This window comes from Tursiops truncatus, chromosome 17, assembly GCF_011762595.2.
Source record: "Tursiops truncatus isolate mTurTru1 chromosome 17, mTurTru1.mat.Y, whole genome shotgun sequence".
NCBI classification, from domain to species: Eukaryota; Metazoa; Chordata; class Mammalia; order Artiodactyla; family Delphinidae; genus Tursiops; species Tursiops truncatus.
Genome location: NC_047050.1, coordinates 189,964 through 216,453, shown reverse-complemented (window position 1 = coordinate 216,453; position 26,490 = coordinate 189,964). Strand labels below are relative to the sequence as shown.

Sequence of the window (26,490 nt, the reverse complement as noted above, 5' to 3'; positions counted from 1 at the left end):
TAAGTTATCCTGCACAAATTTCAAACTGTGAGTAAGACCACATCCTTCCTTTCCTAGACAGCAGGAAGGATTTAACACACCAGCTCTTTAACATTGTACACATGTTCTCCATCCTCACTTGCTGCCACTCCTGCTGCAGAATTCCCCTTCATCCATATGAACTATGTATATTCCTGCATACACCATGCCACTCTGGCCTCTTGTTCTTTGCTAATTCAGCCTCCTCTACTGCAAATGCCCTCACAGCCCCTTCTTTGGTTCTTTCCATACACACACACACACACACACACACACTCTCTCTCTCTCTCTCTCTGTCTCTCTCTCTCTGTCTCTCTCTCTCTCTCTCCCCCCGCTACCGACCTATCAGTCATGCTTACCTCTTCACCGCTCTCACATCCTTTGTACAGACCTCTATTACTATACTTCCTAGAGTCTTTATCACATGTTTATTTTACCTTTCTCTTCCACCATAAAGTGAGTCCCTTAAGGGCAGAGACGATTTGTCATTCATTTTGAATACTGTTTTACCCATTATTTAGCACAAGACTTATTATACAGTAAGTAAACATCAAAAAATGCTTCTTAGCGAATGTACAAATCAATGAAATACATTGATACACCCTCTCATTCAAACAGGGAACATAACAAGACTGACAACATCTTGATGATTATCTAATACTCAACATTAATCATATAGTTATTGAATGTCTACCATAGGCCAAGCATTATTCTAGTCACTAGGAATACAGTAGTGAAAAAGTTTTGATTTGGAAGTTCTAGCCAATGCAATAAGACATGAAACAGGTAAAGAAGCATAAGTATTAGGAAGGAAAAATCAAAATTGTTATCATAAGTAACATAATTGTATAAATAGAAAAGTTTTACTATACAAAACAGACATATGAATTGATAAGAATATCCCCCGGGCCCCAATGAATATATGAGTAGAAGTTAAGAAAAACAATTTGCAAAAGAGAAGCTGTCAACAGTAAATAAATATAAGAGAAAGTATTCAGTTTGAGTATTCAGCAGCAGGTACTCTACTATGAGGTTTACAGTTTACTTAACTGTATCAAGAAATCACAGCAGTAACAGCAACAACAAAATGTATACCCTTTTGGGATTGACCCATATACACTACTGATGCTATGTATAAAATAGACAACTAATGAGAATATACTATATAGCACAGGGAACTCTACTTACTGCACTGTGGTGACCTAAATGGGAAGGAAATCCAAAAAAGAGGGGATATATGTATATGTATAGCTGATTCATTTTGCTGTGCAGTAGAAACTAACACAACATTGTAAAGCAACTATACTCCAACAAAAATTAATTAAAAGCAAAAAAAAAAGGTATATCCTTTAATCCATTAAAATAGTTCCTAAAATCTACTCTGAGAAATAACCCGAAATATGTAAATACATATATATGAATATCTATTAAAGAGTTATTTATGTTAGCAAAAGAATGGATATATACTATATGCTGAGAATATGGAAAGAGTAAAGAAATTATAATGTGCAGTCATGAAAATGTTGACGGTGGTATTGACGTGACTGCTGAGAAACTGTCAGCAGTGGAAACAGCTATAAGCTTTACAAGTTATTATGGTAACAATATATTGAGAAGCACAAAACCCACATTCAAAGGTGTCTACTGCATCAGAAGTCAGGATCATGGTCACCCGGAGCAGGAGGAAGAGGAAGGAAAGGGGAGAGTGTTGCAGTCTCAGGTATGGACTGCATTCTATTTCTTGGACTGGACAGAAATGTATTCACTTTGTGATTACTTGATGAAATGTATACTTATAATCTGTGTACGATTCTATATTGTATATTATATTGTTCAATTTAAAAATGTATTAGAAATTTAAATAAAATAAAGTAATGCAAGTTACCCTCTGATATCCTCAGCCTGTCTGTGGAAGAATTTAATTAGAGACTGATGATCACTCACTATGGACACAATGAAAAGATCCCTCCTCTGGGGAAGAAGTTTAACTTAAATATCTTTAAGTTGAATTCAGACCTAAGAATTTAACAGATGAATGAAACTTAAAAACTGTCAATAAAATTAACAGCCCTTAAAACAAGTCTGCTCAAACCTTCCCTCTTCTTTTGGTGGTAAAAATTAATGCCCTATGCAGAAGAAAACAAACATGGTATCCTCAAAAATAATTTCTGATCCACTAATGACCACTTATGCCCCTGAAGATCAAACCCTATTATGTCTTAATTCGTGATTTTTATCCCCCTAAAGTAATTAGCAAAGAAGTATTAAATTAATGTGTATTATTCTATTGTCACATAATCACTCTTACGAAAATTATATTTCTAAGAAAGATAAAAACAAAAACAGCCAGATTTCATAACAACACACCACTTAAGCAGGAATCTTGATGTGCTTGTTTCTCCCTCACCACCTCACCACCCCCGCCAAATTATCAAAAATTTGCTACCAGAAATACAAACGAGCCATCAGAGACAGTTCAGAGCTTCTGTTACATAAAATCTATGTCGAATCCTGGCTCCATCCCCTGGCATTACTGTATAATAAAGTGACAAAAATGTTCCTGATAAAAAGGTCTTTTGAGACAAACTCACAGTTGAGGACTGTGGGGATCAGTTCTCTGCACTCACCAGGGAGGGTAGATGCGGATGATGTCTTGTGGAAGTCCCCGGAGGCAGCGTGCAGTCTCCTTGGCGAAGAGAACCCTCAGGCCAGTCCCAGGGGCCCCACCCTGAGAAGAGCTGTCAGCCTGCAGCCCCGATAACTGCTCACACATTGCAACTTGGATGGTGCATTCCTCATGAAGCTCTAGAATTTTCACAGTTAATATACCAGATTTTATACCTAGAAGGTGAAGAAAAGAACAAAAGCAAAAATGAAGTCTAAAAGACATATGGTCCAAGTGTGAATAAAATTATCATGAAAAAGAGAATCACTTTCAGATAGCCTTCTTCACCTGGAGAAAATGGTCTATATATTGATACTTTGAAAAGTAAAATACAGACTCTAACATGCTCATGGTAACATCTTTTTTTTAAATCAATATATCCTGCATGTTGCATTTAATATGTACATTTTAAGCAACGTAAGAAACAGTTTTCTATCATAAAGAAACAGTCTTGCACATACGGGAAACTCAGATCCATCACTTCACAAAGCATGTTTTCACTCCAAAACTTGAACCCTTTCAAAAATCACAACAGAAGGAGTATGACCGGGTCCTCTCCACCTCATTACCTGCTCTGATTGTCTACTTTGAAATGACACAGTATGACTGGCCGGCTGCAAGTATTCTAACGATCGTGGACGTTCAAAGTTGAGGATTTCTGTGGACTGATGGGAGTTAGGGCTCTAAATTTAAATGGGTGGAATTCGATCTGGATTCAATCACTGGGTCTCTTATTAATTAAGTTGGCCAAGTTACACAGCATTTAAACACCTCATTTTTCTCATGTGTAAACTGGGGATCATGCCACCTGCCTCGATTAACATTTTTAAGAATTAAGTAAGATAGATAAAGTTGACAGTGTGCATAGCCTATAACCTGGAAATCCCAGCGATGTACCCAGGAACTCTGTCACATGCACCAGGAGATCTAGACAAGGCTGCACATCTCAGTGTTGTTTGTAAGAGGAGGAAACCCAGCATCAGTCCATAGCCAATGGGTAAACTGTGGTGGGTTCATGGAAGAGACACTCTACAGAAGCTTATGTGAATGGACCTGATCTGTACATATCAGCTTGGAGAGATCTCAAATACAAGAGGGGTAAACAGTATGTACAGCCTAACACCCATAATGTTATTTTTCTTGAACACAAAGAATAAAATATTGTTACAGGTACATATGTCATACAGGTACATAAATATGGACTAGCAGGACACACAGAAAACTCGTTGTAACTGTTGAATCACGCGAGAAAGAGGAGTGTGACTCAGGAAGGGAACCCAGGGGATTTCAAACTTATCTGCCGTATTGTTTGTTATAAAAGATTAATATGTGTTATTAATTCTAGGTAGTAAATACACTTTTTTTATTACTCTCCGCTTTTTAGTTAAAAAAAATAAATGAATTAAATGAGATAAAACCGAAGTGTCCGGTACAGTGCCTTGCTAATAACAGACACCAATATGACTTTCATTACCACTTTAGCTAACTGGTTAACAGTGAGTATAAAAATTAACATTTAAACAGTACCAGCGCCTTAGTTATATAGTTTAATTTCGTTTTCATTTCTTTCTCCCTTTCACTTTTCTCTAGTCATCTTCCCCTGGACCCCAAGTTTTCCACGCCCTGCTCTCTCTGAGTGCCTTCAGCAAGCGTTCATGTATGAAGCAAGGTCATGGCATCTCCCCAGAGCACTATCTGGAACTATGATTTCTAAGTATGTGTCTATCGTGAGACTGTTTCTCAAGGTAAGAAGGAAACAGAAGGGGCAAGGATGTGACCAAGCACATCCTAAGCTGTGCTGGCTCAGCTGGGCTGGTCACTATGGAGAGTAAAACACACTGGAAAGAACGGTGCTGCCTAGGAAGTGAAGACTCAGCCTGCTCTGCCGCGACAGGTGTCTTTTTAATTAAAAGCAGCTCACCTCAGCTGGTGAACAGGAAAAGAAGTCAGGATATGTGGGGGTCACTGCGGTGAGCACACCGTTTTTCCTGGGCAGGGCAGCAATGCAGTGGGTAGAGTTCAGCTCACTGGCAGCAAAGGGAAAAGCCCTAGTGGTAGGGACTGCACTAGCCACAGGCAAATTTCTGGACATACTTTAGGAGTTTTTAAAACTTTTACCTGTGCTCAGGGGTTACCCCCAACACTATCCTCGGCCACCAGCAGCGGCCGCTGTCCAGAGCCCCATGGCCCGTGCTCTCCAGCACCCACTGTCCTGCTGGAGTTCAAGCGGCCAGTGGTGCCCGGGCAGCACCGTTCTCCCTTTGGGTAACCAATCACTGGCATGTGCGGCTGATTAAAAAGCGATATAGGTTTTCAGCGGTCTGCCCCCAACCCTACAGTCCACATAGACCCTGACAGACTTTACAAAAGGCAAGACACTACAGAAACACATAAATAGTATTACAGCAGAAATACCTATATATTTATGATGAGTCACACTGCTACTGACTGCAGTTTCTTTGAAGATTTTTATGAGAACTCCTGACAATATCTAATAACTATGAACCCTGATTTGACCATCACCACAGCATGCTTGGTGACTAAACAGGTTTGGGAGTGCTATCTTGGATGCACACAGGGCTGCGAACAGCACTTCTCCACCAAGCACCGTGAAGTCCCTCCCACAGGATGTGCTCCCACACAGGCCTGAGGAGAAGCCAGTGGTCTGCCTTCCCTGCACAAAGTAAGCAGCGTAATGTCCTCTTCCTCTGAGGGAGACAACCCAAGACAAGTTATGCATTCGATGCAAGCTTTCAATCTGAGCACAAGAGATGCTGGTTTTACAAGCGAAGAAGACTGTTCTGCAGTTAGATGGAGGAAACATAAAAGGCCATTCTGGGGCTTCCCTGGTGGCGCAGTGGTTGAGAGTTCACCTGCCGATGCAGGGGACACGGGTTCGTGCCCCGGTCCGGGAAGATCCCACATGCCGCGGAGCGGCTGGGCCCGTAAGCCATGGCCGCTGAGCCTGCGCATCCGGAGCCTGTGCTTGGCAACGGGAGAGGCCACAACAGTGAGAGGCCTGCGTGCCGCAAAAAAAAAAAAAAAAAAAAAAAAGCCATTCTGTGACAGTGGGACAAGTTTTCCATAAATGCTGTGAGACTCAGCCAAAGTTTCATGTTGTCAAGGAAGTGTCTCCCGAATCTCAGCCAGAGGCAACTATTCCTTCCCTCTGAAATCCTCAAATACCTTATCTACACTTACAAGTACCCTCCTTTTTAAATGGAGATAGTATCAGCTATAGTCTAGAACACTGCAAACATTGAGAGAGAGAGAACGGAAAGCCTACAGTGCAGGGCCTGGTCTGTCACCCATACAATAATGGCTGCCACTGTCATCAGTCGCTGTCACAATATCAACTTTTCAAGGCATTTTCAAATCTATTATGGTACTTGATCCACAATAACCCTATGCGATAGGTAAGGAAGATATTAATCTCCCTTTTTGACAAATAAAACTGAACAAGTTAGTTGCTCATATGACTTTCTTAAGGTTAGAGAGGATTACTGGCAGATTTTATGCTCAAAACTGAGTATTCTCACAAGTCCTATACTTGAAGTGTCTCAAGGGTAAATGGCAGTTAAAGACAGGAAACTGAGGATGCTTTTTTTCTCTATTTTATTATGCTCAAACGTCGGACTTGTTTAAATGTTTAAAAAAAAAGAAAAAGAAAAAGCACACCAGGTTGAGAAATGGACTCAAGTGAGGCTTCTCGCTGGTTGGGCACAGTCAGGATTTCAACACTGAAAAGGAAGAGTATAATTTGACAGAAACCAAACGCTGAGGAAGAAGTGCCCCGAAGACCAAATGGAAAGCACAGATATCAACACAGCACGAAAGTGGTTAAGACACAGGAACAGACGATTCACAGAGGAAATACACCACAGGATCTAGTAATTTCTATCCATACATATGCCGAGCAGATGAAACACTCTGTAGTTAAAATGGCAAATAGTTAACTTAAAGGCTAACATTTGATGAATGAATGCATGAATGAGTGAGTGATTTATTTTATCAGGAAACTTCTCTAAAAAAAAAGTCTTTGATTTTAAATGAGCAAGAGGCCACAAAAGAATTGAGCAAGTAATATAAGAATAAAATATATTTTTGATTCCTGGCTTAAATGACTTATTTGAAATACACAGGTGGCTAGGGTCCATTTATATGCATGTTAATTCCAATCCTCCTCAGTGGGTTATGCTGATGAATTAATATATATTGTGAGGAAAACATTCATGAATACTTATACAAAAAATACTATACAAGAAATTAACAAAAACTATAAAAGAAAGTACCAGGTGAAGCAAGTTAGTACGGGGGGAGAAATACTGAAATCATCCTCCTATAGAGACAGAAACATCTGTAATTTTTTATCATGAAATACTTTTCATAATATAATTGTTGCACTAACTTTAAGCTGTTCCACTTCATTATCCACACGATGACTGCAGAGTAATTTGGGATCCTCCCTGTATGATTACTCTCTTTATCTTCATAAATATTCTAACAGGCTAATCCATAAAGCGTCGTGATTTAAAATATATGTCCTACTATTCTCTGAAACTGGTACTTTTTCTCTTCTTCAGGCCAAATCATCAACAGGTGCCCACCATTACTTTTTTCCTCAGTCCTCACCCATCATGTACACACACACATACACACACACAGATTGGGGTAGGAGGGCAAGACAGCACAGCAAGGGTCAGGGATGGAGATCAGGGGAGTTTAAAGTACACCTGCTTCCTGTGCAGACAGAGGAGCAGGTTTCTTTCTTTCTCTCTCTCTCTCTCTCTCTCTCTCTCTCTCTCTCTCTCTCTCTCTCTCTCTCTGTGTGTGTGTGTGTGTGTGTGTGTGTGTGTGTGTGTGTGTGTGTGTGTGTTAGGGGCAAGGGACAGGGGTAACAGTGGTGTCATGATATCAGTGTTGGATTTATTAAGGCTGAGATACCTCTTAGTTATTACAGCCTGGCCCTAACTGACCTCCGCAGTCTGGTACCTGACTACTCTGCCCTAACACAAGGCCCTCCAGAGTGGCCCTCTGGTACATGTAAATTTAACGACAGCCACCTCTGTTCTTGAATCCTTCAGGCGCCAACCACTGAGTAATCCAGACAACCGTCCACTGTTTAGAGACACCTTTGTTAACAGTTACTTCTCACTGCTCTACCCTCAAATTCCACAACTCTACTCAAGTATCTTTACATTGTTTCTATACCCATACTTTAAGAAAGCATTTCACCACCATCTCCCAGGTGAATTCTCTAACCACAGTTCTGCTTTTCCATTCAGCAGGGTTGATCATTCTCCTTTATGTCATCACTGTACCACTGTACCAAGATTTTAACACATGAAATGAATAATTTAGTCTATTAAATCATGAACTCTGTGCTGTACTTGGATAAATACCAATAAAATATATAAGAGCTGAATGAACTCGAATAATACAAACTGATGTAAAGAATTTTGGGGACTATTTTTCTGTTCTTGATTTCACTGCCAACCAAGATGGTTTTGACCTACCTCCCTCACCTCAATTGGTTTTGATATTTACCCAAAGGATGCAAATTAAACTGTAATTCAAGTGATGCTCCAAAAAGAAAAATAAACAATACAGTCCAAAATCAAATCCAAATGATGGTTTTTCTATTCACTGTATTGTACCACTGCTTTTTTTCATTACTATGCACTGAAAGTTGAATTGTACTTATTTGTACACAATTATACTATCTTTTCTTTTGAAAGGTTACAACTATGCTTAATTTTACCAATGATCCCAAACACCCAGCAATATTATGTGCCTGTGAGTATTCAGTTAGTGACTCTCTAATTAACTGCATTATTATATTATTATTAATGCTTGGTACATCAAAATTTTAGTTTCTGAGTAAATGTTGTAAGCTGCCAGGAGATTCATTTCACAGATAATTTCACAATAAAATTCATAAAGCTCTAAGCAGGAGGTCTAGATTATAATACCTAAAAACTAAATTCTGAAGAAATTTACATCTTTACCCTGTAAAAGCACTTTTTTGTTTAAAATTTATGCTCCCCCATAAAATTTTAAGTCATCTGGCAATGATGAACAGACACATTTCTTAACCACAACTGCTTACTGAACTGTAAACAATTGTGCTTTCACTTCTTGATTCTACATTTTTTTTTTTGGCCTTTTCACCCAGTTTAAAATATTCTCTGCCAAAAGCCACAATAATTCTAAGCATGAAACAGAAATCCGAAACCCAACTCTTAAAAAAAAAAAAGACTAGATAATACTAACCAGGAGACTGTAATGTTCATCAGAGTCCCTAGCAAGGAGAACAAACAGAATTTAGCAGAGCACACCAGCCACCTGGGATCACAGTGTCACAGTGCTATCACCAGGCATGTCACCATGACTTGCTCTACAGGGGTAGCCTGTATTGTTCTGTAGAGGGTGAATGGGCAACAGAAGGTCCCATTTTTTAAGAAATCCAAGTAAGGAAAAAGCATACAAAGGCTCCAGGAAGGCAACAGATCCCTAAGCAAAGTTCATACAAAACCAGAGAAGAGGGAGTGCTCTGGACCGAGTGTCTGTGCCCCCGCTAAATCCACATGTTGAACCCCTGTCACCACAGTGTGGCTGTATTTGGAGATGGAGCCTCCAAGAAAGTAATTAAGGCTGAAGGAGGGCACCAGGGTGGGGCCCTGACCTGACAGGATTAGTGCGTATCCTTAGTAGAAGAGACACCAAGAGATTCCCTGCATCTCTCTGCTGAGCACAGAAGAAAGGCCATGTGAGCACACATCCAGATGGCTGCTACCTAAAAGCCAGGAAGAGGGCTCTCACTAGAAACTGACCATGGTGGCACCTCAATCTTGAACTTCCAGCCTCTAGAACTGTGAGAAAATAAATGTCTGTTGTTTAAGCCCCGCATCTATGGTAATTTGTTATGGCAGCCCAAGCCGAATAAGACAGATTTTGGTACCATGAAGTGGGATGCTGCTGTAATAAATACCTGAAAATGTGGAAAGAGCTTTGTAACTGGGTAATGGGCAGAGGCTGGAGGAGTCTGGGGTGCTTGCTAGAAATATGGATGTTAAAGGTGATTCTGGTGAGGTATCAAACGGAAATGAGGAACAAGTTATTGGATACTGGAGGAAAGGTGATTGCTATGGACTGAATGTTTATGTCCCCCCCAAATCTATATATTGAGACCCTAATCCCTAATTTGACTGTGTTTGGAGGTGGGGCCGTTTGGAGATAATTAGGCCAAGAAGGTGGTGCCCTCATGAACGGGGTTAGTGCCCTTATAAGAAGAGACACAAGAGAGAGGATCTCTCTCTTAGCACGTGAGGACACAGCAGAAGGCAGCCATCTACAAATTAGGAAGAGGCTCTCACCAGGAACCAAATCAGCTGGTACCTTGGATTTGGACTTCCCAGCCCCCAGAGCTATTAGAAATAAATGTCTGTTGTTTAAGTCACCCAGTCTATGGTATTTTTATTACAGCAGCCCAAACTAAGACAGCAATTTTTATTATAAAATGGCAAAGAGCTTGACTGAATTTTTTTTAGTGTCGTATGGATGATGAAACATGTGAGTCGTGAGATTAGATAGTTATAAGAGATTTCTAAGCAAATGTTAAAGGTACGGCCTGAGTCCTCCTGACCTCTTACAATAAAATGCAAAAGAAAACAGATGGACTGAAGAAGGAATTGTTCTGCAAAAAGGAAGATTTGTAAAATTCTCAGCCTGTCCATATTGCAAAAAAATGAAAGAGCATGTTTGGAAAAGGATGCCAAAGGTGTAGCTAAACTATCACTCACTAAAGAGATTATGTGATTAGAGGAGCAGAAACACTGCCAGTTTGAACTGAAGGAGACAGAAACCAGAGGAAATGAAGAAAGGCTGTTACACTTCCAACAGGGCAAAAGAACCATTCTGCTAATATGCATCATCCTTCAAAAAAGGGAAGGATGACCCTAAAGGCAATCCAGAGATCGTAAGGGCTGGCACTCTCGCCACAGGCCCAGGGCAGGGCTGATATGTTCTCCTGGGTTTCAAAGGGTAGGGCTGCCTCTAGGGTTTGGGCGGGCGAGGCCGCCCCTCCCTGCCTGGGGTGGCGCCTCTGCAGAGAGCCCTGGGTGAGGCCCAAGAGAGCTGGGGCGACACTGCCCTCCAGTGGACCTGGAGGCCAGAGCACGGAACCAAAGAGCATTGTCTTTGAGCCTTAAAATCTACTAGAACTTCCCTTGGTAGTTTTTGGACTTGCTTGGGACATATCACCCCTTTCTTCCTTCCTATTTCTTCTTTTTGGAACGGGATTGTCTACTCTGTACCTGACCCAGCATTGTATTTGGAAGCACATAACTTGGGTTTCACAGGCTCACAGTTGTTGTGGAATTTTGCCTCAGGATGAATCAGACCTGAGTCTCACCCATATCTGATTTAGATGATATTTAGATGAAACTTTGGACTGTACAGTTGATGCTGGAATGAGTAAGACTTTGGGGGCTGCTGGGGTAGAATGAACGTATTTTGAATGTGAGAGGACATGAATTATGGAAGGCCAAGGGCACAATGTTATAGACTGAATGTTTTGGCCCTCAAAATTCGTATGCTGAAGCCCCCCCCCGCAACCCCCCAGTCTACCTATAGTTAGAGAAGGGGCCTCTAAGGAAGAAACTAAAGTTAAATGAGCTCGTAAGGACAGGGGCACTGATTCGATAGAATTAGTGTCCCTACGAGAAGAGAAAGCAGAGAGCTGGATTTCTCTCTCTTCCTCTCTCTCTCTCTCTCTCTCTGCATGAGCGCACAGCCAGATGGCAGCTGCCTACAAGCCAGAAAGAGAGCCCTCACCAGAACCAGATCATGCAGGCACCCTGATCTCAGAATTCCAGCCTCTAGACCTGTAAGCAATAATGTCTGCTGTTTAAGCCACCCAGTCTGTGGTACTTTGTTATGGCTGCCCAAGCTGAGACAGGGGCTTATAACACGTTAAATTTCCCAAGGTGTAAATATAAAATAGATAGCTAGTGGGAAGCAGCCGCATAGCACAGGGAGATCAGATCGGTGCTTTGTGACCACCTAGAGGGATGGGATAGGGAGGGTGGGAGGGAGACACAAGAGAGAGGGGATATGGTGATATATGTATACGTATAACTGATTCACTTTGCTATACAGCAGAAACTAACACACCATTGTAAAGCAATTATACCCCAATAAAGATGCAAATAAATAAAGTTTCCTGTGCTATACAGAGAAAGAAAAAAAATTTTTTTCCAAGGTGTGGTGTGTATGGGACCACCTAGTGTGCAAACTGACCCCTTCCACTCTGAGTACAAAGAAAGGTCTTCTCTTCCATATTTAAAAACCTTATTTCATAGTACTGCAGGTAATATTTTTGGCTCAGAAAACAGGATTAAAATGGTGTCCAAAAATCACACTGAAAACAACTTTTAAAAGGTCACATGGGACTTCCCTGGTGGCGCAGTGGTTAAGAATCTGCCTGCCAATGCAGGGGACACGAGTTCGATCCCTGGTCCGGGATGATCCCACATGCCACGGAGAAACTAAGCCCGTGTGCCACAACTACTGAACCGGCGCTCTAGAGCTTGTGAACCGCAACTACTGAAGCCCACGTTCCCTAGAACCTGCATACTGCAACTACTGAGCCCATGTGCCGCAACTACTGACGCCTCTGCGCCTAGAGCCCGTGCTCTGCAATGAAAGAAGCCACCGCAATGAGAAGCCTGTGCACCACAATGAAGAGTAGCCCCCACTCACTGCAACTAGAGAAAGCCCACACGCAGCAACGAGGACCCAACGCAGCCCCCAAAAAACCCCAAAGTACCTTAAGAAAGGTCATATGGCTGTTAAATATCTCTATAAATTTAACATCAGCTGAAAAGTAAATAAATGCGATGAGAAAAATTTTAAGAACCCAATTACAAAATAGCAAATTACTAATTGGGGGTTGTTAGTAGAGCCCTCTAGAATTTGGAACTCATACCCACCCTCTTCTAAGCAATCCTGAAGAAGGACAGAATTGCATGTGCATCTGTAGAGAAGAGCATACCCACTGCCAGGGCAACACACTGTAAATCTTGTAGATACACTTACTGATGTGCTGATAGAATCCAGGGTGTCCCTACTGCCATGTTATTCTTTTTTATTTATTTATTTATCTATCTACCTATCTATTTATTTATATTCTGGCTGTGTTGGGTCTTAGTTGCTGCGCACGGGCTTTCTCTAGTTGCGGCAAACAGGGGCTACTCTTTGTTGCGAGATGCACGGGCTTCTCATTGTGGTGGCTTCTCTTGCTGTGGAGCACAGGCTCTAGGCGTGCAGGCTTCAGCAGCTGTGGCACGCGGGCTCAGTAGTTGTGGCGCACGGGCTTAGTTGCTTTGTGGCATGTGGGATCTTCCTAGACCGGGGCTTGAACCCGTGACCCCTGAGTTACCAGGCGGATTCTTAACCACTGCACCTCCAGGCGAGTCCTGCCATGTTATTCTTGATACTTCCTCCACTATCAACCCTCAACCCCCTCTCACTCTCTAAGAACTATTAATAAAGGGTATTCCAGTGAAGAACTTCTAATTCATCAGTTAAGTCCATTTAAATTAGGTCAAAATAGGCAAAATCTACAATTAGGCAGAGCAGTACACGTCCCAGGAGGAGTACAGTGAATTCACAACTACTAAACAAAAGTAGGTATTTTGGTCTTGGGTGCTATCTCCTCCCAAGGACACTGTAACAAACACTAACAGGGAGGAGAGGGAAAAGAAGAGAGATTAACTCACGGATGAAAATGAGATGATATCATAAAAGTTATCATCTCTCAAAGGGCGTGCAGGGAGAGACCAGAGAGTGCAATCACAAGTGAAACACTCAGGGACCCGGAGGGGGAAGCACTCTGAGAATGACTTTACACAGGAACACTGGACAGGGACAGGTAAAAGAGCAACACAGAATCCCAAAGTAGAAATCACCTAAGGGTTGACAAAGTCAAATTTTCTCAGTAAAGAAACAGGCACAGATCAAGTGACCTGCATGGGCCTTCACTTCCGGCAGAGTTGGGACCATTTCTGCACTCTGGTGTCACGTGGAATTTTAAAATTTACCACTGACACCATTTATTTACTACATAAACACATCCTGAGTCACCAAGCATGGCTCAGGTTGCTAGGTCAGCCCTACACTTCCTTGTAGCACTTTGCAGAGTTAGGATTTACCTATACTTTATATAATTACAATACAATAGGATACCAGAAGTATAACTACAAACAAAGAAAAGTATACTAGGCCTAGTGGTCAAGTGTATGTCATGAAAGACACAGGTGATACAGGAAGGAGGTATGTAGCGCTGTGACGGGTGCAAGGTGGCACAGCAAGGGGTTGGGTTGTGAGAGATAACCAGTCAGGTAGGCTGGGACCCTGACCAAGAATGCTCACCAGAGACTTTAACGGTGATGGATATTTACTCTGACAGAAGAGGCAGTCAATGGAAGTTTTTTAAAGCAGACAAGTGATATCAGATTTGCCTCTTAGGAAGATGACTCTGATAGTCTGAAAATGAGGAAAGGGCAGTGGCAGGGAGACCAGATGGAGACTGACACAGTAATCCAGGCCCAAGGGAACAGGGGCCTGAACTAGTGGTTGATGGGATCAATGGAGAGACTGACTTGAGAGGCAGTTCTAAGGTAGAATCACTAGCATCTAGGGACTGGATGGATTGAAAAAATGTACAAGAAAGCCCAATGTAAGGCTGCGCAGTTCACGCGCCCGGGCAGGCAGGTGCTGGGGCACGTTGAGTCTGCTGGGTCTGCAGGACGCTTAGGTGCAGGCGGTGCTGAGGCTGGGCCAGGAAAGGCCACAGGACAGACTTACCAGACCGCCTAGCAGTCCTGGCGGAGGTGGCATGGAGACCCCAGATTACCCAGGAAGGGGACACAGGACGAGAAGAGGGCCAAGACAGAAGTCTGAGGAACACCTGTTGACGCCAGCCATCCTTCAGGCACCAGCGTCCCAAGTGGAAATTATAACCCCTTTGAAAGTAAAAATGAGCTGAAGGAGTGTGGAAAACTAGACTGGTGAAAAGGTTAAGATGACACACACAAGATTTCACAGCATGGACAAAGGCCAGTGCGATACTGAACTAGGCTGGAGAATAAAAACGACAACTGGTTGAGCGAGCCAGAGAAAAGCCTGCCTTGCCAATATCAACACTCTTCTAAAGGTTAAAACCAGAATTTTGAACATATAGATAATTTTTGTCATTAATGAGGTCCCAATTTAACTCTATGAATGAATTTTGATTCACTGAACCACATGTGGAATTCAACGGGAACCACGTTTTACCCACTGTATAATTCATTTAGAATGGGCTAACTGTGCAGTCTTATTTTTGGATCATTTACAACAGAAAACAGAAATGAAGATTCTTTTAAAGCTCAGATCTATCAGAAAACGATCTGTAGAATTACTATTTTTCTTTTCATGTAAAAAGAAATGGAGAAAGCACAGATTAAATAAATTTAGAGGGAACCTGAAAGCATCATTTAATTCTGCTGTATCACCAAACCTCATTTTATATACTTTTAGGTAGAAAAACTCGTAAGAATTAAAAATGGATGTGGCAGAAGCAGCCAAGGGGTGACAGATACGTTAGCTGGAGAGTTGAGTTTGGTATTAGTATCCCTTCCTCTGTTCCTCAGGTCCCATCATTATTTTTAACATAATTATGAAATAACTTGGTATTATGAAATTCATTCACATATGAATTCTTTATTCTTCTGTTAACTTATACTTAAAATGATCACTGGAAATTATAGTCATTTGGGACATGAAATCACATCTCTAACAGTGGGCAAACTAGTATCATACTTTGTTTCCTGACTTAAATAACTCAAGAGTATTAATGTGAATTCCTCCTGCCCATGACTACAAAGAACAATATTAAATACCACTGCTGTACCGAAATGTGGGTCTGGATATAAAAAAAGGGGGGAAAATAAAGCTTAGACCCTAATTGGCTTTCTGGTTTTATTGGTCAGAGGGGAGCTGGAGACAATCCAGAGGCAGCTCCCTTGACCCAGAGGAAAGGGGAAGTTAAGAAAAGGAACTGCGTGAAACCTCTCCAGCAACCTGGGGCTGACCCACACTGAGTAGGTCACAAGCAGTGTCCCTTCACTTGAAGCAAAGGGTGGTTAAGTAAGGTAGATCAAGGAGTTTAAGAAAACATTTTAAATGAGTTTTCTAAGACTCTGAACTAAAAAATACAACCCGCTTCATGTCATTCTCATTTCATAAATCTAAACAGACATGCATTGTTTTTAAACTTGTCATATTGTGTCAAAAATCCCATGTCGTTTACATACACTACCAAACGTAAAATAGATAGCTAGTGGGAAGCAGCCACATAGCACAGGGAGATCAGTTCGGTGCTTTGTGACCACCTAGAGGGGTGGGATAGGGAGGGTGGGAGGGAGGGAGACGCAAGAGGGAAGAGATATGGGAACATATGTATATGTATAGCTGATTCACTTTGTTTTAAAGCAGCAACTAACACACTATTGTGGAGCAATTATACTCCAATAAAGATGTCAAAAAAAAATCCCATGTCCCCACAGAAACTAAAGATTTAAAAGGCATAAAATATTGACAAAAGTCAGCCAAATTAAATGAACAGATAACCACATGCTTCATGTCCTAGCTTTAAACACTGAACATTAGAAGACTTAGACTAAATCATATATCTTTTTAACAATTATTTTTCAAGTAACTGAGGGATCTTAGTTTACCAACTAACTTGCTTTGGTAGAAAGAATCAGCCTAACGTTTCCTAACCCAAGACACTCTTCCATTATGAGAAAGTACCGCATCAAAGCGATTAAGAAACTAGGTGACTGGGAAGGAGACACGCGCGTCTCCACGAAGTCCTGGCTCTTCCTGCTCCACTGCTGTCGCTGTACAGGAAAGGCTGCCCTGCTGTTCCTGCTTTCTCTCCTGACCACTCAAGTGGGGAGTCTGGAACATGACCCCATTTCAGGGGGCTCCGTGGCCTCAGAGGAGCCCCTGCAAAGCAGTGAGGAAGAGGCAAGGGGCCAGATTTCTGGCTTCGAATTCCCAGCAAGTCCGAGTGAGCCCCGCTCCACGGGCGCCACTACACTGGAGGTTAGAAGCTTCCCGTGTGTCAGGGGCACAGCGATGCCCACGTAAGGTTCATGCAGGGAGAGAAGGAACAGTGCCTAGGGACCCGCTGTGGCCTTGGAGATGGAAGCCTCTGAGTGCTCAGAGCTAACTATGCTAGAGGGCAAGGGCCAACTAACACTCTGCCTTGTGAAAACTGTCTCACTGGAAAAATCAGCCTCGTTATTGAACTTTTCACATCCTGACACAAAAGTATAAATTTTACTACTTCTTGAGGAAAAGTCAGGGTGGAACTCTCTATTTCACATTCTCCTCCCTTCTCTAATTGTGAAAATAATACATTTGATTTTAACAAATTTCTTCTTTTATAAGAGGAACATTTTTTTAAAACCCTGTCCCAACACCTTTTCCAATGATAACCTTTGTTAACATTTTTGTACAACTTATTTTATAGTATTTACTAAGACTTCCAAACTATTATATAATGTGAAGAAAATCTAAAAGCATTAGAAGTACCCAGGAGCACTATCCTGAAGATTTTATTATAATCATCAGAATAAGGAATGGTACATGATATCTTTTAATTTTTCTTGAAACTGTATAAATACAACATTCTTCAGGAATACTCACTGCAATTACCCTCCTTTAGAGCTTGACGAAGTAACCCTTATTCCCTTTGGCTTTGTTTCTTTTGTCTGATTTTCCAAAATGTGCTTCAATAAGTAAAATTTTATAGACATTATTAAAACATCTTCAAGTGTAAAATACTGTTTTGTTTCCTTCTAAAGAATAAATCTTTAATAGTAATTTTAAATAAGGAAGCAAGAAAAAATTAATTATAAGATTATGACAGAGTCAGATCTGTCAGTGATGAACCCACATTTGCTGCTTAATAAAAGTTTGAATGAAAGAAATAAGAGACAAAGTAAAACAAATACACACAAGTTAAAATATTAAGGCCACCTGTCATGATAAAACAAAGAGATGAGGCACCAATACACTGTATTTCGCTAGTAACTAAAAACCCTGAAATTAACAGAAAACCTCTATTTCTATTGAGTAGCGATGGTTATAGGGATACTTGCTTTACAAGTACTTGTTAAGGTATATATCTACGTTTTCTATATTATCTTCTTTGTGATATATTTCAACACAAAATAATAATTTAAGAAAAGCAAATATTCACAAGGTAAAGGTTCTTCAAAATAAAAAATCTGTTGCATCCCAGATTTTCCAAAGCTTTAAATTGTACTTTTATATTTCTCTGCTTGAATAAAATGTATACCAAATAAACTGCTCCCTACTGAATTTCAATAATAACCTTTAAAAAAAACCTTTCAATTATAATGATTGTGTGCAAGTGGAAAAATATTTAAAATATGGGCTATTCAGCATCTGGAGCCTGTGCTCCGCGGCGGGAGAGGCCACAGCAGTGAGAGGCCTGCGTACCGCAAAACAAAACAAAACAAAACAAAACAAAAACAAAAACAAAAAAAATATGGGCTATTCAGGTCAATGAGTACATGGAAAGATACTCGACATCATTAATCATTACAGAAATGCAAATCAAAACCACAATGGGCTATCACTCCATACATGTCAGAATGGCTATCATCAAGAAGACAGATAAATGCTGGTTAGGATGTGGAGAAAAAGGAACCCTTGTGCACTGTTGGTGGGAATGTAAACTGGTGCAGCCACTGTGGAAAACAGTATGGAGGATCCTCAAAAAATTAGAACTACCATATGATCCAGCAATTCTAGTTCTGGGAACACATCAGAAAGAAATGAAAACACGATGTCAAAGAGCTGCACCCTCATGTTCACTGCAGCATTGTTGACAATAGCCAAGATGTGGAAATAACCAAAGTATCTATCAATGGATGAATGGATAAAGAAAGTGTGAGAGAGATATACATATATATTTATATACTACATATATATAAAATATCCCAGTGTGTATACATCACACACACACACACACACACACACAGAGGAATGTTATTATTCAGGCATAAAAGAGAAGTTCTGCCATTTCCAACAACACGGATTGACCCTGAAGTCATCATGCTAAGTCAGAGAAAGACAAATACAGTATGATCTCACTTAGATCTCACTTTAATCTAAAAAAACACACATACAAAAACAAAAAAACCAACAAACCAAACTGATAGAAAAAGAGATCAGATTTGCGGTCACTAGAAGCAGGGTTGGAGGAAGGGGCAATTGGAGGAAGGTGGTCAAAAGGCACAAACTTCCAGTTCTAAGATAAGTACGTACTAGGGATGTGATGTACAGCACGGTGACTAAGTTAATGCTGCTGTGTGGTACGTAGGGAAGTTGTTAATAGATCCTGAGAGTTCTCATCACGAGGGAAAAAGTGTATTTTTTCTTTCTCTTTTCTTTTGTATGCATATGAGATGATGGATATTAATTAAACTTGTCATGATACATATATGTGTATCAAATCATTACGCTTTATACCTTGCACTTATAGTGATTATATCTCAATAAAACTGAAAAATATCTCTCAATAAAACTGAAAAAAATTGTATCTCGATAAAACTGAAAAAAGATAGAAACAAGAAAAATATGGGCTATTCAAAATCAGTTAAATTATGATTTTTCTTGCAAAAATTAATAAGTAACAAAACCACTATTTCATAACTCTTTAGCCACATTTCTTTGATATTCTGGCCTGGAAACTAGACAGAGACTGGAGGCATCCACTGTAAATGTGAAGCTCTCCTCCGCGGCCTGTCCAGCACAGCGCCCCTCCACAATGCCTCACAGATCCTGCACTGTGCCAACCTGTACCTATATTTTTCCTTTGCTTATCATCTATCTCACTCAACACAATGAAAGTTCCACGAGTGTAGTGACAATGGTGTATATTGTCTGGGACACAGCAGGCTCTCAATAAACACCTGTGGAAGGAATAAATGAAAGATGACGTGTCCAGTTCCTTGCCTGTGCCTGTCTCTTGCTACCATCCCATCTCCACCACCAGATTCTAAGCACCAGAAAATTAGCAGTGAGGGAGAATAACATTTATTTCATATAACTAAAATTAGCACAGAAATATGGGCACATAAAAAATGTCCCTCTGCACAAGTGATGTACGTGACAATTTCACAGAAAAAGACACTGAAACTGCTTGGTTGCTTACCTTCTACAATACAATTTAGAGCAGAATCAGTGTTTTTTAATTAGCTAATTGAAGTGACCTTAAACAACCCCCCCCCAAAAAGCCTTTATCAAGAATAGGCAGTGAAAAACTTAACATTTAAAGAGTAAGGCCCTGTCTCCTGCCTCCAAATCAGCTTTCTTCACTTAACAAATCATCTCTGACTCTAGGGACTAGAAAATAAAATGTCTGGATACTTTTAGGATTTGGAAGGCATAGTGCAGCTCCACAGGGTTGCTCTGAGAGCTGTGTGCACTCCTCACTCAGGGCCTGGCAGGAGGCGCATTCAGTGGGAGCCATCACTTGTATTATCTACATCAGTCTAAACTCCAGTGTCTCACCTACTTGCATCATCTCTGAAAAACTTTCAAGTCTGGCATCCAGAAATCCAAGGAGAAATTATGAACAGCAAATTCTCCCCTCCCCTGAATTTAGAGATTGTTCTCTGGAGGAGGAAACAACAACAAATAAAAAGCAAACACCCCACAAAACAACAACAAAAGCTCTGGCAGTGGAGTGTGTAATGAAATGTGGCACTGGAAAACAGTAAGGTAGTGAATGTAATTTTGAAAAAATCACGGTGGGAAAAATAAGGAAATAATTATTCTCTGGCAGACAGGCAGCCTTGTGTGAATTTACTGATATTTTAAGGAAACTCAGTATTTCATCTAGGTGAGCCCACAGGGGCTGTTTGCCAACTATATGGGACACCCAAGGGCTGGTTAGCACTGTATGTGGACGCAAGATTTCACATGTGGTTGTATCAGGATGCTGGTGAGCAATGCTGGCAAAAGGCACGGACAGAGGTATTTACAGTATTTTGTGGCCTACACTTTACAAAGTTTCAGCTGACCACAACTCAGTGGCAAAACGGTAAAAAAAAAAATTAAAATCCTTTTAATCCAAAAGCTATTAAATGCTAATGTCAATGTGAATAACTAGGTTCATGCTTTGCTCTGATACCACCAATCTAAATTCGAGGTGACACATTTACTGCTTTTGAAACACATACACGTGCACAGAAACCTAAAGTACATCTGTCCTCACAGGCCAGTGCTCACACACACGCCCTCAGCGAGCACTGCCAACACGTTCAATGGCAGCAAGGTGACGAACAAGGAAATCCAGAGAGAATTCTGCTTTGGACGACAGTAACTGCTACTGCACTTCATTGATTTCCCTCCTTTCTTATCCACCCCCTTCTTCCTTCTGAAGTTTAGAGAGAACTTCTACGAACAAAAATCTTGTGAAAAATAATTTATCTCAAACCCATCATTTTTTTTGTTGCACTTCTTCTTTCTTCTTTTTTTTCTCTTTACACTCTTCCTGAACAGTATAAGAAGTTCAGTTTCTTTTTCATCCAAGAATATCTGTAACTATTATTAGTCTTAAAAACATAGATATCAAACATATTGTGAAAATATTTGTTGCACTGTTACTAAACAGAGGTCAGACAAAGGAATCATTACACTCACATCTACAGAAGTCGGGCACAATATGGGCTCATGTCCTCAGGGCCTGGATCTGCCTTCCCAGCAATCTACCCAGAACAAGATGGGCCACGATCACGGGCCAGCAAGGGAGACTGTTTGATATAAGTCTGACTCTGCCACCTGCTAGCCAGGACACAGGACCCTGCCTGTCCAGATTCTCTCTGTCTCTAAAATAGGATCAGAGAACCTAACTGAAAGGTCGGCTGTGAGGATTAAATGAGATGATAAACATGTGAAATACTCTGAATATCACTTAATAGAAACTGACCATTGCCATCCAGGTAAATGGCAAACTAGTGTTGGAAAACTGTTTCCCCTCAAATAGGAAGAAGAGAAATAAAATGGTTCCTGAAAAGAAATCTAGGAAATATTTTTCTCTTGTTTCTATAATCACAATTCTCTATTCCACAGCCATATTTTAAATTGCATATTTGCAAGGCATCACATTGCAATAAAATCCAAGAGTGGCCTCCAAGCCCTGAGTGGTCTACCCTCTGCCTTCTCTTCTGTGTTTCATCCAACACACCCATCTATATTGGCCTTCATGTGCAGTGCACATGCTTCTCTCTGTTCTTTCAACAGCAAAGCTCAATCTCTCCTGAGTTGTATCAAAAAACAACTACAACAAAAACCAAGAAAATAGGCACACATAAAAATTTACTCAACTTTTAAGAACCTTGAGATGTATGTCTTTTATATTGAAATGTACTAGAAGGTACTAACAAGGTAAACAAAACTGATTATTAAATGGTAAGAGTTATAAAACAGCCCAGAAAAGTAAGCTATCCATGAGGGAAGAAAAGAAGAGTTGAAATCCACAAACTAAAGGTGTTAAAAAAATTTTTTTCTTAAAGCCAGAAACATGTGCTAGAGATACCCACTGAAATATCTGATATTAATATGCAACGTCTTACAAAACTAGACAAGCACTTACTATAACACCCAGCAACTGCACCCTTGATCATTTATACCAGAAAATTAAACACCTATGTTCACTCAAAATCTTGTTCACAGCACCTTTATTTGTAAGGTCTAAATGTCCCTCCACAGGTGCACAAAGTGTGGTACATCCATATCACAGAGTAAGAGGAACTAACTGCTGATATACACACAAACTTGGATAAATCTCAAGGGAATGGTGTTGAGTGAGAAGAAGTCAATTCCCCAAAGGTTACATACCATATTATTTCATTTATGGAACATTTCTGAGATGACAATGGTGAACACACTGGTGGTTGCGAGGCTTTAGGTGGGAAGAGGTGGCTAAAAGGGAGTCCGCGGGATCCTGATGATGAGTGTCCTGTATCTTGACTGTGGTAATGGGCACATGAATCTACCCAGGTGATAAAATTACATAAACAAAACACACACACACGAGTGCATATACGCTGGTAAAACCTGAATAAGGTTGGTGAATTGTATCTGGATCAATTCCTGGTTGTGCCAGCATACTAGACATAGGAAAAACGTCAGCCTTGGTGGAACGAGGTGAGGGGCACAAGCAGCCACTGTGTTATTTCTTAGAATGGCATTAGTTTAATGTGAATCTACAATTATCTCCAAATGAAAAGTTTTTTTTTAAAAGGCAGAAAGGGCTTCCCTGGTGGCGCAGTGATTGGGAGTCCGCCTGTCGATGTGGGGGACGTGGGTTCGTGCCCCGGTCCGGGAAGATCCCACATGCCGCAGAACGGCTGGACCCGTGAGCCATGGCCGCTGAGCCTGTGCGTCCCGGAACCTGTGCTCCGCTACGGGGGAGGCCGCGGCAGTGGGAGGCCCGCGTACCGCAATAAACAAAAAAAAAAGGCAGAAAGATGTGTTGAAGACATCTACTCAAATATTTCAAGTTAGTAAGCAGGCTCCACGTCCCTCTCAACTGTGGAATAATTAGATAATGCTCCTCAAATTTAAGAAACTTGGGAAGAAAGGCCTCAGGCTAAATTATTACAATTACAGATTAATTTTGTAAACCATAATTTCTCATATCTGAGGAATATAAAGGTAGACTCAGTGAGATATACTATACTTAATATTCAGAACAAAAACCAAGATGTGGTTCATAAATTACTACTAACTCCTAGACTTCTCAAACCCATCAGAAGAAGGAAAAATCAAGCCCGACACAGTGCCCTGGTCATTCAAAATTAACCAAAGCTCAATAACGCTCTTGAGTCTGAAGAGAAGAAGACGGGATTCTGACTGCGGTACTGTGCAAACCCAAAGGTACACCCACACCCTAAGGGGGAGGAGAAGCTGCTGCTCTCGGTTGCTTCTGAACTTCCAGATCTGGCAGCAGTGAAACCAACCTCAGAATGACAGTGCTTCTGTGTTTCCACAGTCTACCAAGTCCCAGGGCCATCCTAGAGCTGCACATCCTCTGGCAGCAGTGAAACCAACCTCAGAATGACAGTGCTTCTGTGTTTCCACAGTCTACCAAGTCCCAGGGCCGTCCTAGAGCTGCACATCCTCTGGCAGCAGTGAAACCAACCTCAGAATGACAGTGCTTCTGTGTTCCCACAGTCTACCAAGTCCCAGGGCCGTCCTAGAGCTGCACATCCTCTGGCAGCAGTGAAACCAACCTCAGAATGACAGTGCTTCTGTGTTTCCACAGTCTACCAAGTCCCAGGGCCGTCCTAGAGCTGCACATCCTCTGGCAGCAGTGAAACCAACCTCAGAATGACAGTGCTTCTGTGTTCCCACAGTCTACCAAGTCCCAGGGCCGTCCTAGAGCTGCACATCCTCTGGCAGCAGTGAAACCAACCTCAGAATGACAGTGCTTCTGTGTTTCCACAGTCTACCAAGTCCCAGGGCCGTCCTAGAGCTGCACATCCTCTGGCAGCAGTGAAACCAACCTCAGAATGACAGTGCTTCTGTGTTCCCACAGTCTACCAAGTCCCAGGGCCGTCCTAGAGCTGCACATCCTTCCCATGCAGTTTGGTTTATTATTAGCACAGTTCATAAGGCAAGGGTCTACAGTTATACGCATTTTTGACAGGGAAATTAAGAGGATTAGAGAGTTTAATTACAGAGATATTTTAACAAATCCATCGCTGAATTTCAGCTGTTTACTAAATTTTAGTTCTTGGGATTGGGGAGACAGGGAGTTATCTCTACTTAATATTTTCGAGTTTTTCTCTCATTTATTCAGTCGCTATACCCATACAGAAATGAGAAAAAACTTTTCTTATGTTAAAAGAAGAAACTTCTTCTGCCAGGCCACACAGGAAACAAAACATCAAATAGTGAAATGTTCCTCCTAATATATGTTTATAATGAGTTATATCAGAAGTGAAGAAAAAGACACAACTTATTACAAGACATCAAGGGGAGGATTCACAGATCTGAAAAATAAATTCATGTAAGAGACAAACAAAACCCAAGTTCCTAAATATAGAGACTTCTAACAGAAAAATCTATTAGAGATGGTCACATTCATATTTTCAAATTCACGGGTTAATTTTTGGCTCTGGTTTTTTGTTTTATTTTTTGTCTTTTATTCATGGTATAATTAAATATCACGAATACCCTCTATTCCCAAATTAAAGAAGAGAAAACATAAGGAACATTCCAAATAAGCTATTTGGTGCCAATGAGCCAAACAAAAGGTCATCTTTTCCCCTCGGTCCAGGCACCCAGGCACACTAGTTTGTCTTGGTATTTTTCTAGTCCAGCCTCCAGAAGACACTCTCTCAGCTCTGTGCTTGACAATCTGGTTCATTCACTGTAATGTTGCAACTCGTTAGAAGGGTTCTGCACCAATTTAGTGAGCCTAGGATTTTGGTACATCACTGAGCTTGGTGTTGTTTATTAAATGTTTGTTTCAGGGGTGTGTGTGTGTGTGTGTGAGTGATATGTGTGAATGTCGTGTGTGTATTGGGAGATGCTGTAAGATGTACTGTTTACTGTGGGTCACAGCCACAAAAGTCTGAAAGCTACTGGGACAGAGCAAGAAAAAGGTATAGTACAGAACCCTCCCACTCAGATCTTTGGACACCTAGAGAAAAAGGTGTAAAAATAGTGATGATCAACTTCATATATTTTAATGTAAAAATACTTTTAACTGGCATTTTCTTTACTCACAGATGCCAGTGCAAGCCTTACCTGAAAGTGTCCTTTGGTAAGAAAGATACTGATGTCTCCACAAAGAAACGGCAGATCTCTCTCGATTCTGCAGTCCATTTAGTCTTTCTGCTAGCCCGCCTCTGTTCAACAAATTATAATGTATTAAGCTTAGTTAAAAGAAAAGCTTCAGAATAGTTGGTACATTTATATTTTATACCCTCCAATCAGGCACAAATAAAGCATTCAAATTTTAACTTGTTTGGCAATACACTCTCTTCCTAGAGGCCAAATCCTTCTAGGTTAGTAATCTCCTTTTTAAAGATTTCTCGGAAGATCAGTTTTCTGATTCTTAGGAATACGGGCTCCTCTGAGATCAGTATGACTTCCGGACTATCCTTTCTTAGTTTACTTATTCCATATATATGTCCTGATTACGTGTTTCCTACTCTACCTAGCCAAGCACCAGGTGCCAAGGGTACAAAGAAGGCAATAAGCCATGTCACGGTGGGCCTTACAATCTGATCAGCAGACGGGCAAACAGATAATTGTAAAATGGGTTCAGAGTTGTAGTCAAGAATAAAACCTGTACACTGTTGATAGGTAGAACACTCAAATAAGGATTTGGGTATGGGCTCATTACTTGGCCTACAGAGATAATTGAGTATTAATCATAAACATACAGCAAGGATACCAACATTATACAAAGAAGAAAACTTCCATGCATGACAGGAAGACAATTCATAACAATGGACATACAGGCACTTCACAAGAGCCCTGACCTATCAATGACTAGACAGATAGATAGGTAGGTAGATAAATTATAAATTCATATAAACACATATTTTTTTAAATTCGTAAACTACCTATACTCAGAAGTCAGCAGCTCCTAACACATCTGTGATCTTAAGAGAAATCAAGATCAGCTGTTAATCACCATT

General features: G+C 40.9%; 1 protein-coding gene across 13 annotated transcripts in view; it reads right to left on the bottom strand.

Moving 5' to 3' along the window:
* SPIDR (scaffold protein involved in DNA repair) overlaps positions 1-26,490 on the bottom strand; it is a 383,959-nt gene that overhangs the window by 222,844 nt on the left and 134,625 nt on the right. For all 13 annotated transcript variants that reach the window (XM_033842931.2, XM_073794376.1, XM_033842935.2 and 10 more), the window contains exons 7-8: positions 25,592-25,692; positions 2,646-2,859 (exon numbers count right to left, since the gene is read on the bottom strand). In XM_033842931.2, the coding sequence (XP_033698822.1) occupies positions 2,646-2,859; positions 25,592-25,692 (315 nt within the window). The remainder of the gene's footprint in view (positions 1-2,645; positions 2,860-25,591; positions 25,693-26,490) is intronic.